At 37.1% G+C, this 19,568-nt stretch overlaps 1 protein-coding gene across 1 annotated transcript in view; it reads right to left on the reverse strand.

The window, feature by feature from the left end:
* LOC132158726 (eukaryotic translation initiation factor 3 subunit E-A) overlaps positions 1–19,568 on the reverse strand; it is a 52,416-nt gene that overhangs the window by 15,277 nt on the left and 17,571 nt on the right. Inside the window, exons 6-9 of the mRNA XM_059568271.1 lie at positions 9,824–9,949; positions 8,625–8,749; positions 4,381–4,507; positions 920–1,021 (exon numbers count right to left, since the gene is read on the reverse strand). Of these exons, the coding sequence (XP_059424254.1) occupies positions 920–1,021; positions 4,381–4,507; positions 8,625–8,749; positions 9,824–9,949 (480 nt within the window). The remainder of the gene's footprint in view (positions 1–919; positions 1,022–4,380; positions 4,508–8,624; positions 8,750–9,823; positions 9,950–19,568) is intronic.

Below are 19,568 nucleotides of genomic sequence, written 5' to 3' on the forward strand. Positions count from 1 at the left end.
CTTCAGAATTTCTCTCTCTCTCTCTCTCAAAAATAAAAGTACAATTACAATGACAAGTGAAATTTTTTGAGGTGAGCTATTCCTTTGAAACAGATCTTGTTACTCCATTTTATTGTTGTTTTTTTGTCGGTGCCGTGTTGGCAATAAAAGTCAGTAGTTTAACTGTGAAAACATAGAATGACACAGCAGGGCAAGGGTGAAAACTGATGAAGTGACCATTATGGAAGGCCATTTATAAACAGGAATAAAAATACAGATCATTGGCTTGTCTGTACCACAGAAAGCTCTTTCCAGTGCTTGTCCGCCTCTGCTCACCAAAAGCACTTCTTGTTAACCATTCCAGTGATCTGACAATTACCCGCTCTCATAAAAACATGACAAATGGTGAGTCAGAGGCTCTTTCAGGGGCCCACTTCCATAGCTGGCCATGACACCGCGGCGTGTAGAGACCGCTGTGCTTTAAGACCCCTTTCAGGGCCCGAAACAGAAGGGTAGGCTGTTTGTGGCTGGAGTAAAATGACACAGCATCGCTTAAGACTGTCACCAGTTCTAGGAAAGTTCAGAGGATGCCTCTGACCAATCAGAGGTCAGAGACTCATTGTGATGACATCACATCTCATCATTAGGGAAATCGAGACATCATCTGCATAAATTACAAAGCTAAAGGCTTTTTGTGGCCAGACAAGTAGTGAAGGATGAGCTCAACGTCTTAAGAGAAGGATAGTCTCTTCAAACGCTTTCGCTAATGGAACCTGTTATGAAACGTTATGAATCTTATGCTTTTGGGAAAACAGGAACATGAGAGAAGATACAATCAATCTGCAAAGTTCCTATAAAGAGGAGGGTGTGCCATGCTTTTAAGGACAAGCTGAGTAACAAGCTAATAAAAAGGTAACAGGAAAAGACAGCTGGAACTTACCGCCTCACACTCTCTCAGCTTCTTCTGAGCACTATCAAAGTCAAAGTTCACATATAGACACTCCACAAACTCTGTGATGGGATCTTTGTAGGTGTACGACTCCTAAAAAGATGATAAAAGAAAAAAACAATGCAATTTAAGGGAAAGCTCACATACAATTAAATGTTCTTTTCACCTGTACTGTTGGTTCTTAAATTGGGGTTCCTGTTTCTCATTGTAAATTTACTTGACATGCATGTAAGTGTTTTATTAACAAATAAAATTTAACATTACACGCAGAGCTGATATTAGCTGTTCCAAGAACAAAATTACTGCTGCTTTCATCTTGTGGTTGCGAACGTGGCTGTTGCCAAACTGTTGCATCTACTTTCTTAATTGGCACAAGCAGACAGTTAATTTGCCTAAAGTATGTAACATATGGCTAATTTAATGATAATTATTTTTAACAGTAAAACAACTTTATGGCATATTTTCTGTAACTGACAGCAGCCTGGCATTTCATCCACATATTTTATTTTAGATTTTGCTATTTCAAATAAAAATGCTGGATGGAAACAACAAATGTGAATGAAAACTAAAATACAGAAAAAATGTATTCCTAGATGTGCATCAAAAGAATCCATTCAGCCGATCTCCGGGTCTGGCGGTAGCACTTTTAGCTTAGCATAGCATAGATCATTGAATCTAATTAGACCATTAGCATCTCGCTCAAAAATGACCAATGAGTTTCTATGTTTTTCCCAATGGCGGTTTCTGCATTAGGGCAATTGGGCAACGCACCACCAAAGGAAAGAGAGGGATTTTTTTTCTCTTTTACATTCAACCACAGTGTTAGACTAGCTTTCACAATTCTAGACTGTTTGTGCTGCCTCTAAATAATCCAATCAGCGTCGAGTCACGTTGTGTTTAGTACCGCCCCTTTTTGGGCAATTTCTGTCAAACTGAGAATCACCCCAAGTGCTCTCAAAGACTTTAATATCTTTATTGTGAAAAAAAAAACAAAAAAAAAACAGATGAGGACATCTATGCCTTTGTCAGCTGAACGTTCCCTCAGAACAGATTAATTCTATCGTGTCACTAAAAGAAATACCATTCATTCGTTCTAGCAATAAGGATAAATTCGTAATTAAAGAATTAGGACAACCAAGACAAAATTTAATGACTTCACTTTTCTATAGTTACATCATATACCAAGACCGACGGAAAATGAAAAGCTTTGGTTCCTTGATTATTACACCGGAATAAGAGTCTAGTTTTTACACATATCGACCTGGAAAATCGCTACTTTTCATTTTCCATAGGTCTTAGTACACAATGTAACTACAGAAAAGTCAAGTTTTAAATAGGAAAAATATAGAAACTCTTTGGTCATTTTTGAGCGAGATGCTAACGGCCTAATAAAATTCAATGATATATGCTAAGCTAAAAGTGCTATCGGAGACCAGACCCGGAGATCGGCTGAATGGACTCGGAAACGGTCAAACTCAACCTTTACTTTAGGGGAGTTGAAAAATGAAAAACTATTTTCAAAAAAAGTGGAGTGTTCCTTTAACTCACATTAAAAATAACAGCCTTTACATTCTAAAAAAAAATATTCTTTAGTAATATAAAGTAGAAAGAAACCCTTGGTTTCAATTTCAAACAATATAAAATGAGCAGATCAGAAAACTTGAATTATTGGTTCAAATATCCTTTTAACAACCTGGCTACATATAATAATGAGCTAAAACCTCAGCCTAATGCGCCATGTCTGTAAACAAAAAAGCTGAAAGATTGAGTATAGTCCCTTTAGCAGAGGACCTGATGGGATGAGTCTGATTTGGATATGCGATAGTCTCTGGGTCTTCCCTGGATCTAAATACCACAGATGCTTAAGTAACCATGAGAGAGGAAACTTGCGCAGGGAGTATGGTGAGCACCTCAGAACACATGTTTAAGTGATTACACAAAGGCTGTGGGGACACGCTTATTTGGAATTCAGTGTCATTGATCTCTGAAGAAGCTACTGTTGTTGGGCACGGAGAAATCGGAACACTACAATCAGACTGTCCATCACCATTCATCAAATCTAGTGGGTTCAAGACTCACACGGCCTGAGAAGGCACATACATAAACAGAGCTTTTATTTTCAGGCCAATATACACATCATCTTTATTCATTCATTAATTCATTTCCACAGATGCAGTGAGGTATAAGATTCCCTGCAGTGTGCTGGATGCATTAAATTCAAATCAAAATATGCTCTTTTTTTAACAAGCAAGAGAAAGTGTTGTTTGGTCTGGTGTGGGTAACCTCCCATTGAAAACATCTTTCAGTAGATGCAAGGCCAGTGTGGATGACTGCGGGAAGACCAACAGAAAACTAAACAGTTATGAAATAGGACACCACCTGACCAATAGTATTGCTCTTACTGAAATAAAAGGATAAAGGCTTAAAGGGATAGTTCAACCCTAAAAAGGAAAACTCTTTCATTAATTACTCACCTTCATGTTGTTCCATAGCCACGTGACATCAGGGGTTCAACTTTAATTTTACGAAGCTACAAGAACTTTTTTTTTTTGTGCGCAAAAAAACAACAACAATTTATTCAGCAATTCCTCTCCCCATGTTACAGTCTTCCACCATTTAGGAAAGAGTAGCACAGAATGTAATCAAGCTTCGTAAAATTATGGTTGAACCCTTGATGTCACATGGGCTATTTTACTGATGTTCTTGCTACGTTTCTGTGCGTTGATCATGGTAATATCCTTGCTATCTATGGAGGGTCAGAGAGCTCTCAGATTCCATCAAAAATATCTTAATTTGTGTTCCAAATATGAATGAAGGGCTTACAGGTTTGAAACGACACGAGGGTGAGTAATTAATGACAGAATTTTCATTTCTGGGTGAACTATCCCTTTAAAATTTTACACCGTGTAGAATGAATAGAAAAATAAAATGTTTTTAAATTTAGCATACATGTATAAGAACTCTCCATTAACTGTGTTTGTAAAATAAAATAAAAAATACTAATAAATTGTAAAATACTAATAAAAAAACTAATAAATATAAATAAAAGAATAATGTAATATAATTAGAGCTGGGTTTTGAAAATATTCTAAATACTGTCAAATCAAATGAAAACGATAAAAAAAAGACTAATATATGAAAATAATAATAGAGAAAATATATTTATAGTTATATATAGATTATTATTATTTAATTTATTTATTTATATATATGTGTGTGTGTGTGTGTGTGTACATATGCGTGTTTGATAAATTAAATATTGTATATATATATAAATATATATATATATATAATTATAAATGTTTTTTCTTTTATAAACATTAAAATATTTATACTTGTTAATTAAAAACAATTCATATGTTTGAGTTAATGATTAATTCATTCAAAAGAGAGGAATAAAAAATGACTGAAAAACAAAGGAGTACATAAAGAACCAAAGTCCTGTCTGATACCTGCTGGATGACTTTCACCAGATCCTTTAGCACCTGCCTACGCTTGCGGACATCCTTGTTAGTGATGACGGCTGTAGTCAGGTAGCGCAGTATGTGTGGGCACATGGTCTGAATAGCATTGAGGTACCTGTAAACAGAAAAATATACAAAAACAATAGTCACACGCCTGAAGGACAGCTACAATCTCTACATGAAAACAAAGTCACATGATGCAATTTGTCAAGGTGGGACATGGTTTTCACAGCAATTTCCAGTAAGTTCTCATATAATGAACTTGCAGATGCTCAATAAACAGAAGAACAAGAGACAGAGCATGTTGAAAGCTCCTCTGTTCATTGGTCCCACTGTGGAGGGAAGGGAAAAGGAAAAGCCCCTTTCTAGACACGGATCACCAGCTACAGGCCTGCAGAGAAGTGAAACACTATCAACCAGGGACTTGTTTTTCAGTCTCAGGTCAACTAGCTGAGGGCTTCTGCAAGAATGAAAGCTACATAGCACTACTATTGCAACCCAAGACAAAGTTCCCTCTCTACAGACGTGCAAGAGCTTTCTTATTTGGACGGACAAAAAAAAAGAAAAAAGAAAACATACAACAGATGCCTTGTCATAGGGCTGAGAGCTCCTGTTAAAGTGCACTTAACATTTCGAGTCAATTTGGAGGACGGCCTCCGCGCCTGTGGTATCTGTACAAACATCTTTGACCCCCCTCTTCATCCCCCATACGAGGACCAAATTAAATTTCAAGGAGGAAGTGGCACTGCTCTGCCTTGGCCAGGCTGTTAAGCTCCCTTACAGTTCAGCACAGAGAAACACATGTCATTTGGAGGAAAAGGAGGAGGGCTGCCGGATGGTTTAATTAGCCGAAACAATTAAAGGGACAAGGGGGCCTGTGGCACTTGTGATGTCGGAGCTAAAAACGGCAGTGGGCTTTGGAGCGTATGATCCCAGTTGGCGCAGCCTTCGGTCTCTCCTCCCTTTGTAGTTGTCTGACTTCATGGCAAACCACAACACTTCATGCTGTGTTCCTGATTACTCGCACTCCCGGGGAGGCTGCAATGGCCAGACCACTCACATGAGTCATGATGCCATATCTGGGCTTTGGGGGAAAAAAAAGGCATTATCTAACCTAGCCCGACAGCTACGACCAAAGCCATGCTACGGCTTAATCGGTTGCTAAATGACTTCGCGAGGAAGAGGGCAAACAGGAAGTAGTAGCTTAATTTGAGTGCGTCACATTCCCCTTGCGGAGCTGAGGATTTGGGATAAGGCTGCAACTAAAAAATGACTTTGATAATGGATTAAGGTGTTGATTGTGCAGTTGACCCAAGTTCGAGTCCAGCCTGCATCATGTCTCGCTCGCTCCCTCTCAGCGTACTTTTCTGTTTGAGCACTTTAAATAAGGAACGTCACAAAGTAACTGTCAGCTAATAAGTAGCAAGTAGAATGTTCTCCTTCTAAAAAATACATTGCAATTCTAGCTGAATTATTTTCATTAAATGAACAATAACTGATAAACATTGTTCTATTTCAAGTAAAAAAAAAAAAGATATAAATACATTTTTAAAGGGTTAAATGTTTTTAAAACATTTTAGTTAATTTATCACACAATTGTTTAATATAATTCATTAAACGGTGTAATTAAATAATTTTTTAAAGTAAATGTATAAGTAAAAAAAAAAAAAAAAAAGCCAAACATTTTTTAAATCAATTCTCACCATCTTAAAGTATTGTCACTAATGGAGGCTCTTCAATAAACTTACAATCAATTAGTTGTTGCAGCCCTAATTCGGGGTTTCTGAGAGAGCAGGGAGAGAAAAAGTTAGGAACAAAGCAAAGGAAGGAACAGCGGTGAAGTTCCAGTTTCATGATGCATCTGGAGGGAGGAGGGGAATTAGAGGTAAATCAAGTGAAACTTTGAATCCACTCTGTGCTGGCCGGGATAGTGTTTCGGCGGCATTAGCTTTCCTGTTTGCACCTACATCATAGGTCATCTTGTGACAATATTCTCTCCTGAACTGCCCTTGGACTTGGTTGGAGCGTATTATATGTTAGCCAATCTTTGGTATCATTTTTCCTGCACTGAAAAAAGTTTGGTTTCTGTTTTTGTTTTGGCCGTCTGCTCGATGGCACAACTACATCGTGAACGATCTTCAGGCCGAGAGAACATACCATGTTCCAAACGATGGCCAAACAACTATGAAATGAACCTGAACGCCATTGGTACAGGCTGGTATTGACATCAGCCTAATTGCCAACAAAACTTCAAGAATAACAAAAAGGAGAAGAACAGAAGACAAAAGGTCTTTTCACAGGGTCAAAAACAGACCGTGATGCCGTTTTCCAACTTAAACAAGACAATTAATGCATCAACCTCCAAGAACGCAATACTGTTGTGGTGCAGAAAACACAGTGTATCTAATGCAGTAAATTACACTCAGATTCAGATTTATAGGGTCTGATTGCTCTTCATGGCCACAGCTCTGCAAATAAAAGCAGAAGGGGTGAGAGAACAACACAAAAACGAAGTGAAACGAAGGCTTGCCAGCATCGAAAGACCTCTGATCTGACGAGCCCAACCGCAAATTACAAGTACCTTTTTGGAGCTGTTTTAATGAAGCATAACAAATGTTTTTGTATAATGAGCACCTACAGGTGTATAAAGGGCTGCTGTTAAGCCAGCCAATTGTCTCAAAGGCAGGTCAAACATTCACACTAGGTTCACGGCCACAGGTCATTGGCCCTTAAAACAGCACAGTGGTCATGAAAAGGAAAAAGCCAAACCAAAATATGGTTTTCCAGCTAGCGACAGCACAATAAGCCACCTCAATCTGTCTTTTCACCCACTATGGTCAGGTACTAATGAGAAATTATTGGTCTGGTCACCCTTAATCATCTGTGCTGGTGGAAAACAACATCTTCGAGGCAGATTCCATTTTGTCTTTAAATAGTGTATAGGCAATAGGATCCACAGAGCATTAGGGGAAAAGTGTGGCCTTAAAATAGATGGAATGTAGAATTATTTAATAGATCAAGTTTCCTACCTTATGCACCTGGTGTAAACCAACTTAAAAAAAAAAACGTTGAAAGGTTCTTTGCACTCAAGCGCTCACTACAGGACTGAACCTTGTTGCCCTTTAATGATGTGTTAAAGTCCTTGACGGGTCAGCAACAAAATTAGCTGTTATTTTTTAAATTTTCAAACAAGTAGTTTTATTTTCTTTTTCTAATCTTTTCTTTCAATGTATATAAGTTATATTTTTATGTATAATTTTATTATCATTATATTAAAAATAACATTTCGCTTTCTTTTTCTCTTATTTTCGTTATTTATATTTTTATATAATTTTTTTTTTTTAAATGTACATATACTTATTATTAATAGATTATATGAAAATGACAAAAAAATTATAGTTCCTATATAATCACTATTATATTTAAAACTATTTTTACACACACACTGAAATATTAATAAAATTAAATAAAATAAAAAAAATAAAACCAATCTTTTAGGATGCTATAAGTGAATTTATAGGGTTATAATGCAGAGTGTGATTAATAGATATTTATTTTTAATACTAATTATTTTGATTAACTAACTAATTACTAAATAAACTAATTGTTATTTGCAAAGGTAATCTAAAATGTAAAAACTGGTGAAATGAGAAAAGAAAAAAAAGTTATCCAATGTTCCGTGCAAACAAGTGAAAAAATCCCACAACACCTTCTGCCATGCTGTTTGATAACATTTTCATGTTTCTGTGACCATCAAATTTAAATTTGGATTTGTAACTACAAACTATATTCACGCTATTGGTGTTTCAAAAGGAAACTGCTTCTTCCTCATGGAACAGTTACACCTGATTATGTATAAAGGTCAGAGGTAATTCATTAACTTATTTTTTCCCGTTTGGAAAAATTTGTTTTGAAAATGACTGAATAAAGATCGACAGACTTGTCCTGACTCGACACCATCACTTAAAACACTGAACCCGTCAGTTAAATAGCCCATTTGTCATTGTCAGCATTCGTCCGAGCTGCCAGGCACTTTTCGCACTGACCGCTGGGGTAGTGGGTCTGTGAGCGGCTGGCTGGTGAGCCCAGCATCAGCAATTTTGTTTGCTGACTGCAGTGGGCTTTCCAACCTGGACCCATGCTCTCTTCCTACCTCATCCATTTTTATTAGGGTCAAACCAAAGCAAAACCAAATCCCAGATGGAAAACGAGCAGCTGCAGTAGGTGCTTACTGCGGCTGGTAGAGGAAAAGCTCGATGATGTTGTCTCTCCCTTTAGGGTGGTTGAAGAACACGAAGAGAGACCAGTGGATCAGCCAAGTCCTTTGCTGGAGAGACTGGAGAGGAGAACTTACAGTCTGCAGAGAAAACAAAAAACAAAAATGGTGTTAAACATAATATTAAAAGGCTAGTTCAACCCCAAATTAAGATTGTCATCATTTATTAAGCCTCATGTCTTTCCAAACCTATACGAGTTACTTTTTATGGAAAACGAGTAGATTTTGAACTGAATGTGCTTAACGAAATTGCAAATAATTGGGAATTGAGATTTCAAGTTTCTAAAGGCACCATTAAAATGCCATAAAACAGTCCAAACGGCTCATGTGCTGTTTTGAATTTGAATGATAGCTGTAGGCAAAAAATTTAAATTCAATTCAATTAAAGTCTCTTATGCTCACCAAGACCGCATTTATCTTATCAAAAATGTAGTAAAAAAGTATTAATGTGAACTATTGTTGTAATTTAAAATAACTGGTTTTCTATTTTAATATAGTCAAATGTAATTTATTCCTTTAATAGCAAAGCAGCCATTAATCCAGTAGTTCTGCTTTATATTTTGCGTAAACAGTGATAAAAAAAAAAAAATCCCCGGGTCCTTTAATGAATAGAACAGCATTTATCAGCAATAGAAATCTTTTCTAACATTATGCAATGTCACTTTTAATAGTAACCTTGTGGAATAAAAGTATTTCATAATAACAAGTAAATACTAATGAAATATTGTATGTTCGTGTGAACTATCCCTTTAAAACGTGACTTGATCTTGATCGTGACTTGATCATAACAAGATGAACTTCTGACTCCAAAAAACCAACACTTGGCTTCCGCTGCCTTCCAGACTCTGTACAAATCAAAGTTCAGAATAAAAATTTACAATGTCCAAAGACTTTAATGTTATACTTCTCCCCAGGCCAAACCCTTCTTTCCCAGCTCAGTTCCTCCAATTAAAAATCAAGCTGCACCGACATAACGCAGCAATTAAGGTTTTGCTTGACTTGTGAGTTGCGGTGAGAAGGAATCGAGGAGATGGAGGAGAGGAGGGGAGGAACAGCAACAGCGGCGGAGCTGTGCTGAAACGCAAGGCGGTCAATATTATGGCCTATGTAAGGGAATCGGCGTGTGGTATTGAATTCTGAGCGGCGGGGCATTACATTGTTATCGATAGTCTCCCTCAGGCGGGTGAGGTCCTCCATGGCAGCTTCCCAGTTCTGCATCAGGATCTCAGAGGCCAGCTTGCCCCACAAAGAGTTCAGCGCATTTCTGTCCGTGGCAGGGACCTGCACAAACACAGACAAACAGAGAAAAACACATTGACCCACTGTAATGTAAACAAAGGTAGACAATGAATCAACTTGCACACTATAACAATAATACACTGATTACCTTCTGAATACTGTATTTATGACATCTACCATTTCCCACAGCTAAAGGTTAAGCTTTTCTTGGCTGGAGTAGCTTTTTTATTTACAGCTGATAAACAAATTAAATTATGTCATCTTTGGTAATTGGTCTTTTGAGATCATTGTCTTTCTGCATTTCACTTTAGTAGGCACATCTAAATCACCTCAATAAATAAATGAATCAATTCATTCATTTTCTATTTTGTAATGTCAAGAATTAAGTAAAACTACCATAAATTTGACTAATGATTCAGAATGATTCATGTCAAATTTCTAGTCTGTATGTTTTATAACGCATACACACAAAAAAAAAAAAAAAAGTTTTTAGGGTTGTTAGGTCAAAGAGGACCTCAGACAAGAGCTAGAGGTTAAAGGTCAACTTGTCTGTGATATTGCTGGGAAATAATTACGCAAGTTAAACAAGTGCTGTTTAACTAGCCTGGGGTTAAGTGCTATCTCGAGGGTAAGAAGGGTCACGTCAAGAGGCTTCAAATTACTGAAACATGAACATGTCTTTTCGAAATACAGCAGAAGACATGAATTCAAGTCTAACAATTTGTGTTATATATACAGAGTCCGTCTTTCTGATATCTGGAATGGAGCTTCAACACGAAAAAATGAGGAAGAGAAGCTCTCCAAAGTTAACGTGAACTTGCGTTGACCTTAGTGGATTGCCTTTGGTGAGGGTCTTTAATGATGTGTGCTGCTGCTACCGCTGCTGCCTCTGTTACTGGCCCTAACACATGTCTGTAAGCTTTGATCAGCCCCGAGATGTGGACAGGACAGGAGTGGCGGGACGCTAATCAAAATGTCTGCTCGTGGAGGAGTGAGAGAATGAGGTCCAGACTTTAGGTAAAGAAACTCAACCAATCAAAGAACAAACTAAACACAAAAACTGGGTGAGGATGGATTGTTCCATGTTTACGAAGTTAATGAGAACCATTTGAGAAGGACAAATAATTAAAAGCATTTAATTTTTCACGAGACTACACAGTTTCTACGGTCCAATGTCACTTCTACCTTGACGAAAACCCTTTGACAGCAGAAGCCAATAACTTAAGTCTTGCTAAGCAGAAACAGGCCCTTGAAAATAATGTTTTGATAACTTGATTAACTAGTAATTGTGATAATCTGCTGAACATTTAGCGCAAAAGAAAAACATCCTGCGGAATCGTGTTATGAACCCCTTGAAAGATACTCGCTCAGCTTCTTGTATGGAAATATGAACAAGATTTGGTTCATCTCTGCAGAGACAATCAGCTTCAAAGAAAAGTAAGCTGTTTTAAATTATGACTAAAAAGACAAAAACAAAGTGAGGAGATAATGTGTTGCAGATTAGCGAGCTACTGAAGTATCTAAGCGGGCTCATGAATACAAGGGGGATGAGCTGTAGCCAGAGGCTTATGGGAAGTGGAGTGATTATGAACTACGACAGACATAGCGGCACAAAGACAACCAGGAAGTCAGCCATGCATACACTAAAATCTGAGTGAACGAACATAGCACTCATCGTGTACATTAATCATTAAATATGGATGGGGAGAATGATTGGATATATGACAAGTCTGGCAAGTTCCACAAAGAAAACCATAAATAAGATGCTATCTGCAAAGCATCAAGGAAACCTGAACAATACAAGAGTATACAACAAAAAGTAGAATTTATGTAAAACAGCTTTTTGCTGCACTGCAAATACAAAATATTATCACATTACAATTATACTAATTATTAACCACTATTTGTCATCATTATTATGTTATAGAATGCTATTGTCATCATTATTAAATAAATAACCTTAAAAAAAGGCTATTCAATAAAGTATCAAAAAACATACAATACAATTAGTATTTGTAATGCAGTATATGTTAGTTTAGATTTAGTATATAATAATAGCAGTAGTTATTATATAATTAAATATATATATATACACATATACATACATTCATACGTACTAGAGCCCGACCGATATATCGGCTGGCCGATATTATCGGCCGATATAAGCTAATTGCATTTAAATCGGCATCGGCATTTATAACGGCCGATGAAACATGAGAAACAGAGTCTCATGCTTCACTCATGTTATGAGTGTTGCATAGTTTGCCCACCAGAGGGAGCTCTGCAGCTCCAGAGTTAACAACAGCGCCAGAAATTCACTACAGAAGAAAGCGAGCAGCCAAGCCACGGAGATGTAACATACTGTTTTGACGGTGAGTCTGTCGTTCGTCATGTGAAATGATTGTAGATTTAGTTCATACCCTGTATATAAAAACTGTGTGGTAGTTCTAGCTAACGGTCCTATCATTATCACTTCTAAATATTCTGTAACATCACTTACAACCGCTAATGCATTGCTATATTAGATTAGCCACAAAGCTAATACCATGTTTATCAGTGGAAGAGCGCGAACGTTAATAGGAGGTCTCACTATAACGTTAGCGTTTAACTTATTTTTATTCTATTGCGTTGTGTTTCCCACATAATGACCGTGTAATTGGGCCTTTCACACAGGACGTGGTATGCACGGCGCTTGCCGCTGGGTTCAGCGTTGCCCTTCAGATACAACGCGATTTGCGCTGCGCTATGGCGTAGGCGGAGTTTTAAAAACGTTTAACGGGTGCTCTTTCATAGTCTGTTGTTCCTCCTTTCGGTTAGCAGCCAACATGTATCTGTCCCGTTGTAAGAAGCGAGCGATAGCGCTAGTCCTGCTGATGAGAATTAAGAGGGAAGCAAGGAAAAAAAGAGACTACCGTCAGGTCCAGAGAACAATTTGGTGAATTCAGGCTGGTTACGTTACTCTAACGCTAACGCTTCCTTTTAAGCAGGCCCCTTAAATGCTTGCTATTAACTTGTTTGAAGGTGGTTCTTCTCAAAATTGACAGCGGTGTGTTCATGACACTAACGTTAACCATTCAACTTCGAATTGATTCCGTAATCTTCCGGTAATAGTAGGCAAGACGATGTTCTGTGAGAGCAAATATAGTGTAGTTACAGTAACTACAGTAGGTGTGTCAGAAATGATTAAACCAGAGGGGACATGTAAATAAATGTGAGCTGAACAAGCGCTTTTTTTTAAACATTTTTTCAAAGCAGCTTTACAGACATAACAGGAAAATGTTGAAATAATATTGTTAAATGTAAGTAGGTAATACCTATTGCTTGACAAATAAAAAAAGTATATATATTTCTTATTTTTGCCTATGTAGGAGATCCCAGTTTATTATTATAATTCTAATGATGACATGAGTAATGATACATGGTGATATTATTAATACACATGCTTATTCTTTCTCTGTCTCTCTTTCTGCCTACAGATGGCTGAAAAAGGTGAATGCTGTAGCAGCAAAGTGTGGGACTACTTCTGCAAATACTTTAACTTTAGTATTATAATTTATTTACAGTACACACACAGACTGTTAAAGCCAGCTTCAACTGGAAGAAAGTAAAAGTGTTAAATGTTTAAAACCAGACTGTTTTTTGATCATTAAAAAATATATACTTTTGATGTGCAATTGTTTAGTCATTGAGACTGTAATCTAAGGCTTTTTTTAACATAATCCCTTCTGGAAAATGGTTTATACAGCCCACATACATAGAACAGGCAGATATTTTGCTATTGAATGTTGTGTAAGTGCAGTTTATAGGAAATGGGTCTAATATCCAGATTATTTTTAAAATCAAAATATCGGCTTATAAATCGGCTCTTTTCGAGTTAATATCGGCATCGGCCCCCAAAAATCCATATCGGTCGGGCTCTAATACGTACATATACACAGGTGCTGGTCATACAATTAGAATATCATCAAAAGGTTTTTTCACTAATTCCATTCAAAAAGTGAAACTTGTATATTATATTCACTCATTAGAAACAGACTGATATATTTCAAATGTTTATTTCTTTTAATTTGGATGATTATAACTGACAACTAAGGAAAATTGTGAAACCAAACCCATTCAAAAATGTGGGTGAGATTCACAAAGAGTGGACTGCAACTGGAGTCAGTGCTTCAAGAACCACTACACACAGACGTATGCAAGACATGGGTTTCAGCTGTAGGATTCCTTGTGTCAAGCCACTCTTGAACAACAGACAGCATCAGAAGCGTCTCGCCTGGGCTAAAGACATAAAGGACTGGACTGCTGCTGAGTGGTCCAAAGTTATGTTCTCTGATGAAAATAATTTTGCATTTCCTTTAGAAATCAGGGTCCCAGAGTCTGGAGGAAGAGAGGAGAGGCACACAATCCACATTGCTTGAGGTCCAGTGTAAAGTTTCCACATTCAGTAATGGTTTGGGGTGCCATGTCATCTAGAGCTGTAATCGGGCCTTAAAAGTTAGGCCCGACAAGACCCGAGCCCGACAGGTTTCGGCCCGAGCCCGAAAAGTACAAAATGATTGAATCCACTGTAGATGTCTTCAGCTCGTTCCTGCGCTCACTGATGGTGTGTCATTATTCACTCATTATTCTCATTATAAACATGGTCAAAACTTTTCCACACTTCAGACTTTGCTTTATTTGCTGGTGCAACCAAAACGTAATCGCCAGAGGCAAGCCTCCGTTACACCTACTCGGCATACATTTTCGCATTTTTCTCGCGCTAATCGAAACACATCACATGACCGCTCGTTTACCTCGCAAACCGGAGCGCGAGCCCGACCCGAGCCCGCGTAAGATGATATAAATTAAGCCCGAACCCGTCGGGTCCCATCGGGTTCGGGCAAAGATCTTCAGCTCTAATGTCATCTGCTGGTGTTGGTCCACTGTGTTTTCTGAGGTCCAAGGTCAACACAGCCGTATACCAGGAAGTTTTAGAGCACTTCATGCTTCCTGCTGCTGACCAAATTTATGGAGATGCAGATTTCATTTTCCAAAAGGACTTAACACCTGCACACAGTGCCAAAGCTTCCAGTACCTGGTTTAAGGACCATGGTATCCCTGTTCTTAATCGGCTAGCAATCTCGCCTGACCTAAACCCCATAGAAAATCTATGGGGTATTGGGATGTGATATGCCAGACCCAATAATGCAGAAGAGCTGAAGGCCACTATCAGAGCAACCTGAACTCTCATAACACCTTAGAAGTGCCACATACTGATCGACTCCATGCACTGCTGCAGTTATTCAGGCAAAAGGAACCCCAACTAAGTATTGAGTGCTGTACATGCTCATACTTTTCATGTTCATACTTTTCAGTTGGCCAAGATTTCTAAAAATCCTTTCTTTGTATTGGTCTAAAGTAATATTCTAATTTTATGAGATACTGAATTTGGGATTTTTCTTAGTTGTCAGTTATAATCAACAAAATGTAAAGAAATAAGCATTTGAAATATATCATTCTGTGTGTAATAAATAGATATAATATACAAGTTTCACTTTTTGAATGGAATTAGTGAAATAAACTTTTTGATTATATTCTAAATATATAACCAGCACCTGTATATATTATATACCGGTAAATCAACAAATAAAAAAAATGGCTCAGTAAATTTATGGCAGGTTAAAAATACCCTTGTGATATTTGCATAGTGACACACAGTAGTATGGAGTACTTAAAAAATAAATAATGCATACTGTACAGACGGAACCACATCTCCACTTGCAACACTGGAGCACTTTGATCAAAATTCCCAAGTTGGATGCATCTAAATAACAGTCAAAGCCCAAAAACTCTCAGAGATCAGCTCAGAGGGACAACCGGGGAAAAAGCCATCCTCTCTGCCAATATAAAGGTCAACGTTTCATTTATAAAAGTGTTTGTTATTTTCCTTTTTTTTTTTTTCCTGGAAGTCCCTACATTTGGCGAAGCTCCATGTCATTATGGCAGCTTTCTGCACACTGACTGGCTTTCAGCAGCGGCCATGCAAGAATAGTTTCAATACCTGGGTTTTTCCACAAGTTACCTTGAGTTTCCACTGCCTCCCGAAATGGGCACATTTTCACTGACTGACCAGCAACAATAAATTTACTGTGCTGGGGATCCGATGGGACACTCAATCTTTATTCTCAACATCCAATCCCTGCATTAACAGATGATATGAATAAGTTGCTCTTTTCGCACCGGGCCCTCATTGTAACAGGACCTCGAGTCTGGATTTTGCAAGCCTGGCTTCCTTCGTTAAATGGCTATGTTTCCCACGCTAGAGGAGTTCTAGAGCCTAACATCTCCCATGCTAGGAGCCGTCTGAGGAAATGGGAGGTCCGGCTTGAGCGGGGTGGACAAAAAGTAAAAAGAAAAGAATGGGGCAGGTATTTGGTGAGAAAACTCAACTAAATCCACTTTAACATCATGGCTATTCCAAACTCCTTTCCAATGTTGATGAAAATTTAAGGTATTGAGTTTCAATATCTGGAAATTTAAATGAGAAGGTAACGGTTTGCGTCAAAACATAGACAGAGAGAATTTCTGGAAGCTATTTTGGTTTATTTAGATCAAGCAGTGACGGCGTAAACAAGGTTGGTTCCCGTGAACGCTCTAATCTACTCAAAATGTTCGCAACAATGATGTGGTTTTTCTATGATGAGTAGACTATTGTTTTTATCATTTCCTGAAAAAAAGCCATCAGCAAGGATGCATTAAATGGATCAAATTTGACAGTAAAGACTTTTATAATGTTACAAAAGTTTTTTTTTTTTTTTTTTTAAATACTGTTCTTTAGCATTTTCTATTATTCATCAGGTAATCCTGAAAAAAATTATAACCACTTCCACTGTTTCTTACACCAAATCAGCATATTAGAATGATTTCTGAAGGATCATGTGACACTGAAGAAAAATATTAAAGATGCATATTTAAATAGAAAATCTATTTTAAATAGTAATAACTTCTCAATATTACAGTTTTGCTGTATTTTTGATCAAATAAATGAAGCCTTGTTGAGCAGAGACTTTCAAAAAGAAAATGTTCAAAAATCCAAAACTTTTGAACTGTAGTGTGAAAATTGCCACAGTGTCATTAAGAAAGTCAAGTGCCACACAATGAAAGTCAATGAGGTCTAGTCTTGTTTTAAGCCCCACTGACTTCCATTGTACAGACACTCTTCTAAATATTTTCTGTGTTCTGCAGAAAAAAAGGAAGTCATATGGGTTTGGAACCACATAAGGGTGACTAAATGAAGACAATACAAAAGTATCCCTTTAAGCATCTATACTAATGAATATGCAAAAAAGTGTGACAAAAACTGAAGGGTGTAATTCAAGGCTTGTCGGCCGTTCCTTCCCTCGGCTCCCACGAAAACCACAGGGACACAAACAAACAAACAGCGTGACTGACGCTGCAAATCATTCGCAAATGAGAAACATGTTGCAAATCTAAACAACACAGACTTCCTCACACCTTTGAAATGCTAAAACCAAGATTATTCCAAATTATATAAAGGGTTTCTTTTTTGTCACTTTTCGCCACAGCGCCTCACTGTCGCTTGGCAAATGTTTAGCCTTTTTTTAAACAACAATGTAGGCCGAGTGAATCATACGTGAGAGCAGGTCTGAAGAAACGAGAGTGCATTCCATGTGAGAAGGCAGACTATGTGGTTACGTGAGAAACAGTCAAGGGAGTCTGATAACTTAGCCAGGCATAGAGCCTCTAGCAACACTCTTGGCCCAGGGCAGCTTTGACAATGGGCACCTCTCTTTAAGACACTGGACTACCTCCACACACTCCGGCCAGAGAGAAAGGAGCAGGTCAATTTGTTCATTCCCAGCCATCATTTGCCCCCCGCCCCACTAGCTAGACAGCACTGCGCTGGGCCCTGAGCGTCCGGCCGCTTTTCCCCACAAGTTCATCTTTCACTCATTTCTACAGGCAGTGGGAGAGAAGCCACAAACACCAGAGTCCCAGCAATGAGCCCTTTGTTTATAGAGGAAATAAGAAGTACGCACGTGTAACATGGATACTGCCAGTACTCTCAGTGAACTGCAATTATCTTCCCCCACAAACCTACTTTGGTATTATCTGATTCCAAAAGTATTCCACTGGTGAAAATTATTTAATCCAAGTCCTCGGTGCATCTTGATCCAAACAACAACATAGAAAAAAGGTAAAGGGGTCGTCATCCTGATACAGGGAACTTAGAGGAAGATGAAGGTATTTGTGAGTGCTAGCTAGTTTCACACTGCAAGACAAAACAACCAACTCTTGTATGCTCAAATCAGATCATTTTGGATATTTTTTTTTTGTTTTTGGTAAGGTTGTTCACTTAGCCTTTTAAATGTTGCCCAGACAAGGAGATCGTCAGGCGACAACTAACCAGCATGCGGAAAACCCTATCTTGGGATGTTAAACACAAACATTAAACCCAAAATTCAAATGTACTTTTCTCGTCCATGTTAAATGTCAACAATTCATCAGTCAACACTTAATGAAACAAAAATTAGGAAAAATAAATAAGAAAAGGTGTCTAAAGTGCCATATTTTGTATGTATATATATATATATATATATATATATATATATATATATATATATATATATAAAAATGATTAGTTTTGCTTTAGCTGTAATATAAAAATGCATGTAGGTATATTTGCACGTACTGTAAATATTTCTATATAACATTTGTCATCCAATAATTGTAATATAAACTTCTGTGCCACTGGCCATTTTTGCTGGTTAATTAAAGTACATTTATAACAAATTTCATGAGCGATTAATAATAATAATAATAAAATAAAAATGCAACCTGAATACCTGAAATACATCTCTCTCTCTCACACACACACACACACACACACACACACACAAAAAAGAAACTAAATTTAAATTTTTCATCCATGTTAAATGTCAACAACTGTCAACAATTAATGAAACAAAAATATTGAAATATTAAAAATATATATAATTTTAACATTTAAAGCGCTCATTTTAAAAGCATGTTTCCCATAAAATCTTTCCAATTTACATACAGAAATATATAATACATACAAAATACATAAATATGGATATATTATATCCATTTATTATTAAAAATACAAATTAATTTGTTGTTAATAATAATAAATGGATATATTATATCCATTTATTATTAAAAATACAAATTAATTTGTTGTTAATAATAATAATAGTTTTAATAATAGTAAACTTTTCTGTCATTTGATCATTTTAACATAACCTCTGTGTCACTGGCCAGTTCTGCTGGTTAACAGACAATTATAACAAATGTCAAATGAGATTAATGAAAATAAATGACATGCCTGATTTATTCACAGATAAGAACTAAATTATCAAATATTTTACATTTTCAAATTGTAATTTAAAGACTAAAAAATGGAAACAAAAATTCTTCAAAGGGCTGCTTTCAAATGCATTGTGTATGTGGCCTTAATATCCTGTTATCCAATAAGATTTTGGCTCAATAAAATACTCAGAATGGTTTGACTGTTGGAAGAACACAAATTTTAGTCATCTTCTGTTGAAAAGCCTGCTTTTGGTGCACTGGGATTATATAGAGCAAGCTGTGTAACCTTTAACCCTTGCAAAAACTGGGGAATCCTGTCAAACCAAGA

Source organism: Carassius carassius, chromosome 15, assembly GCF_963082965.1.
Source record: "Carassius carassius chromosome 15, fCarCar2.1, whole genome shotgun sequence".
In the NCBI taxonomy this organism is placed as follows: Eukaryota; Metazoa; Chordata; class Actinopteri; order Cypriniformes; family Cyprinidae; genus Carassius; species Carassius carassius.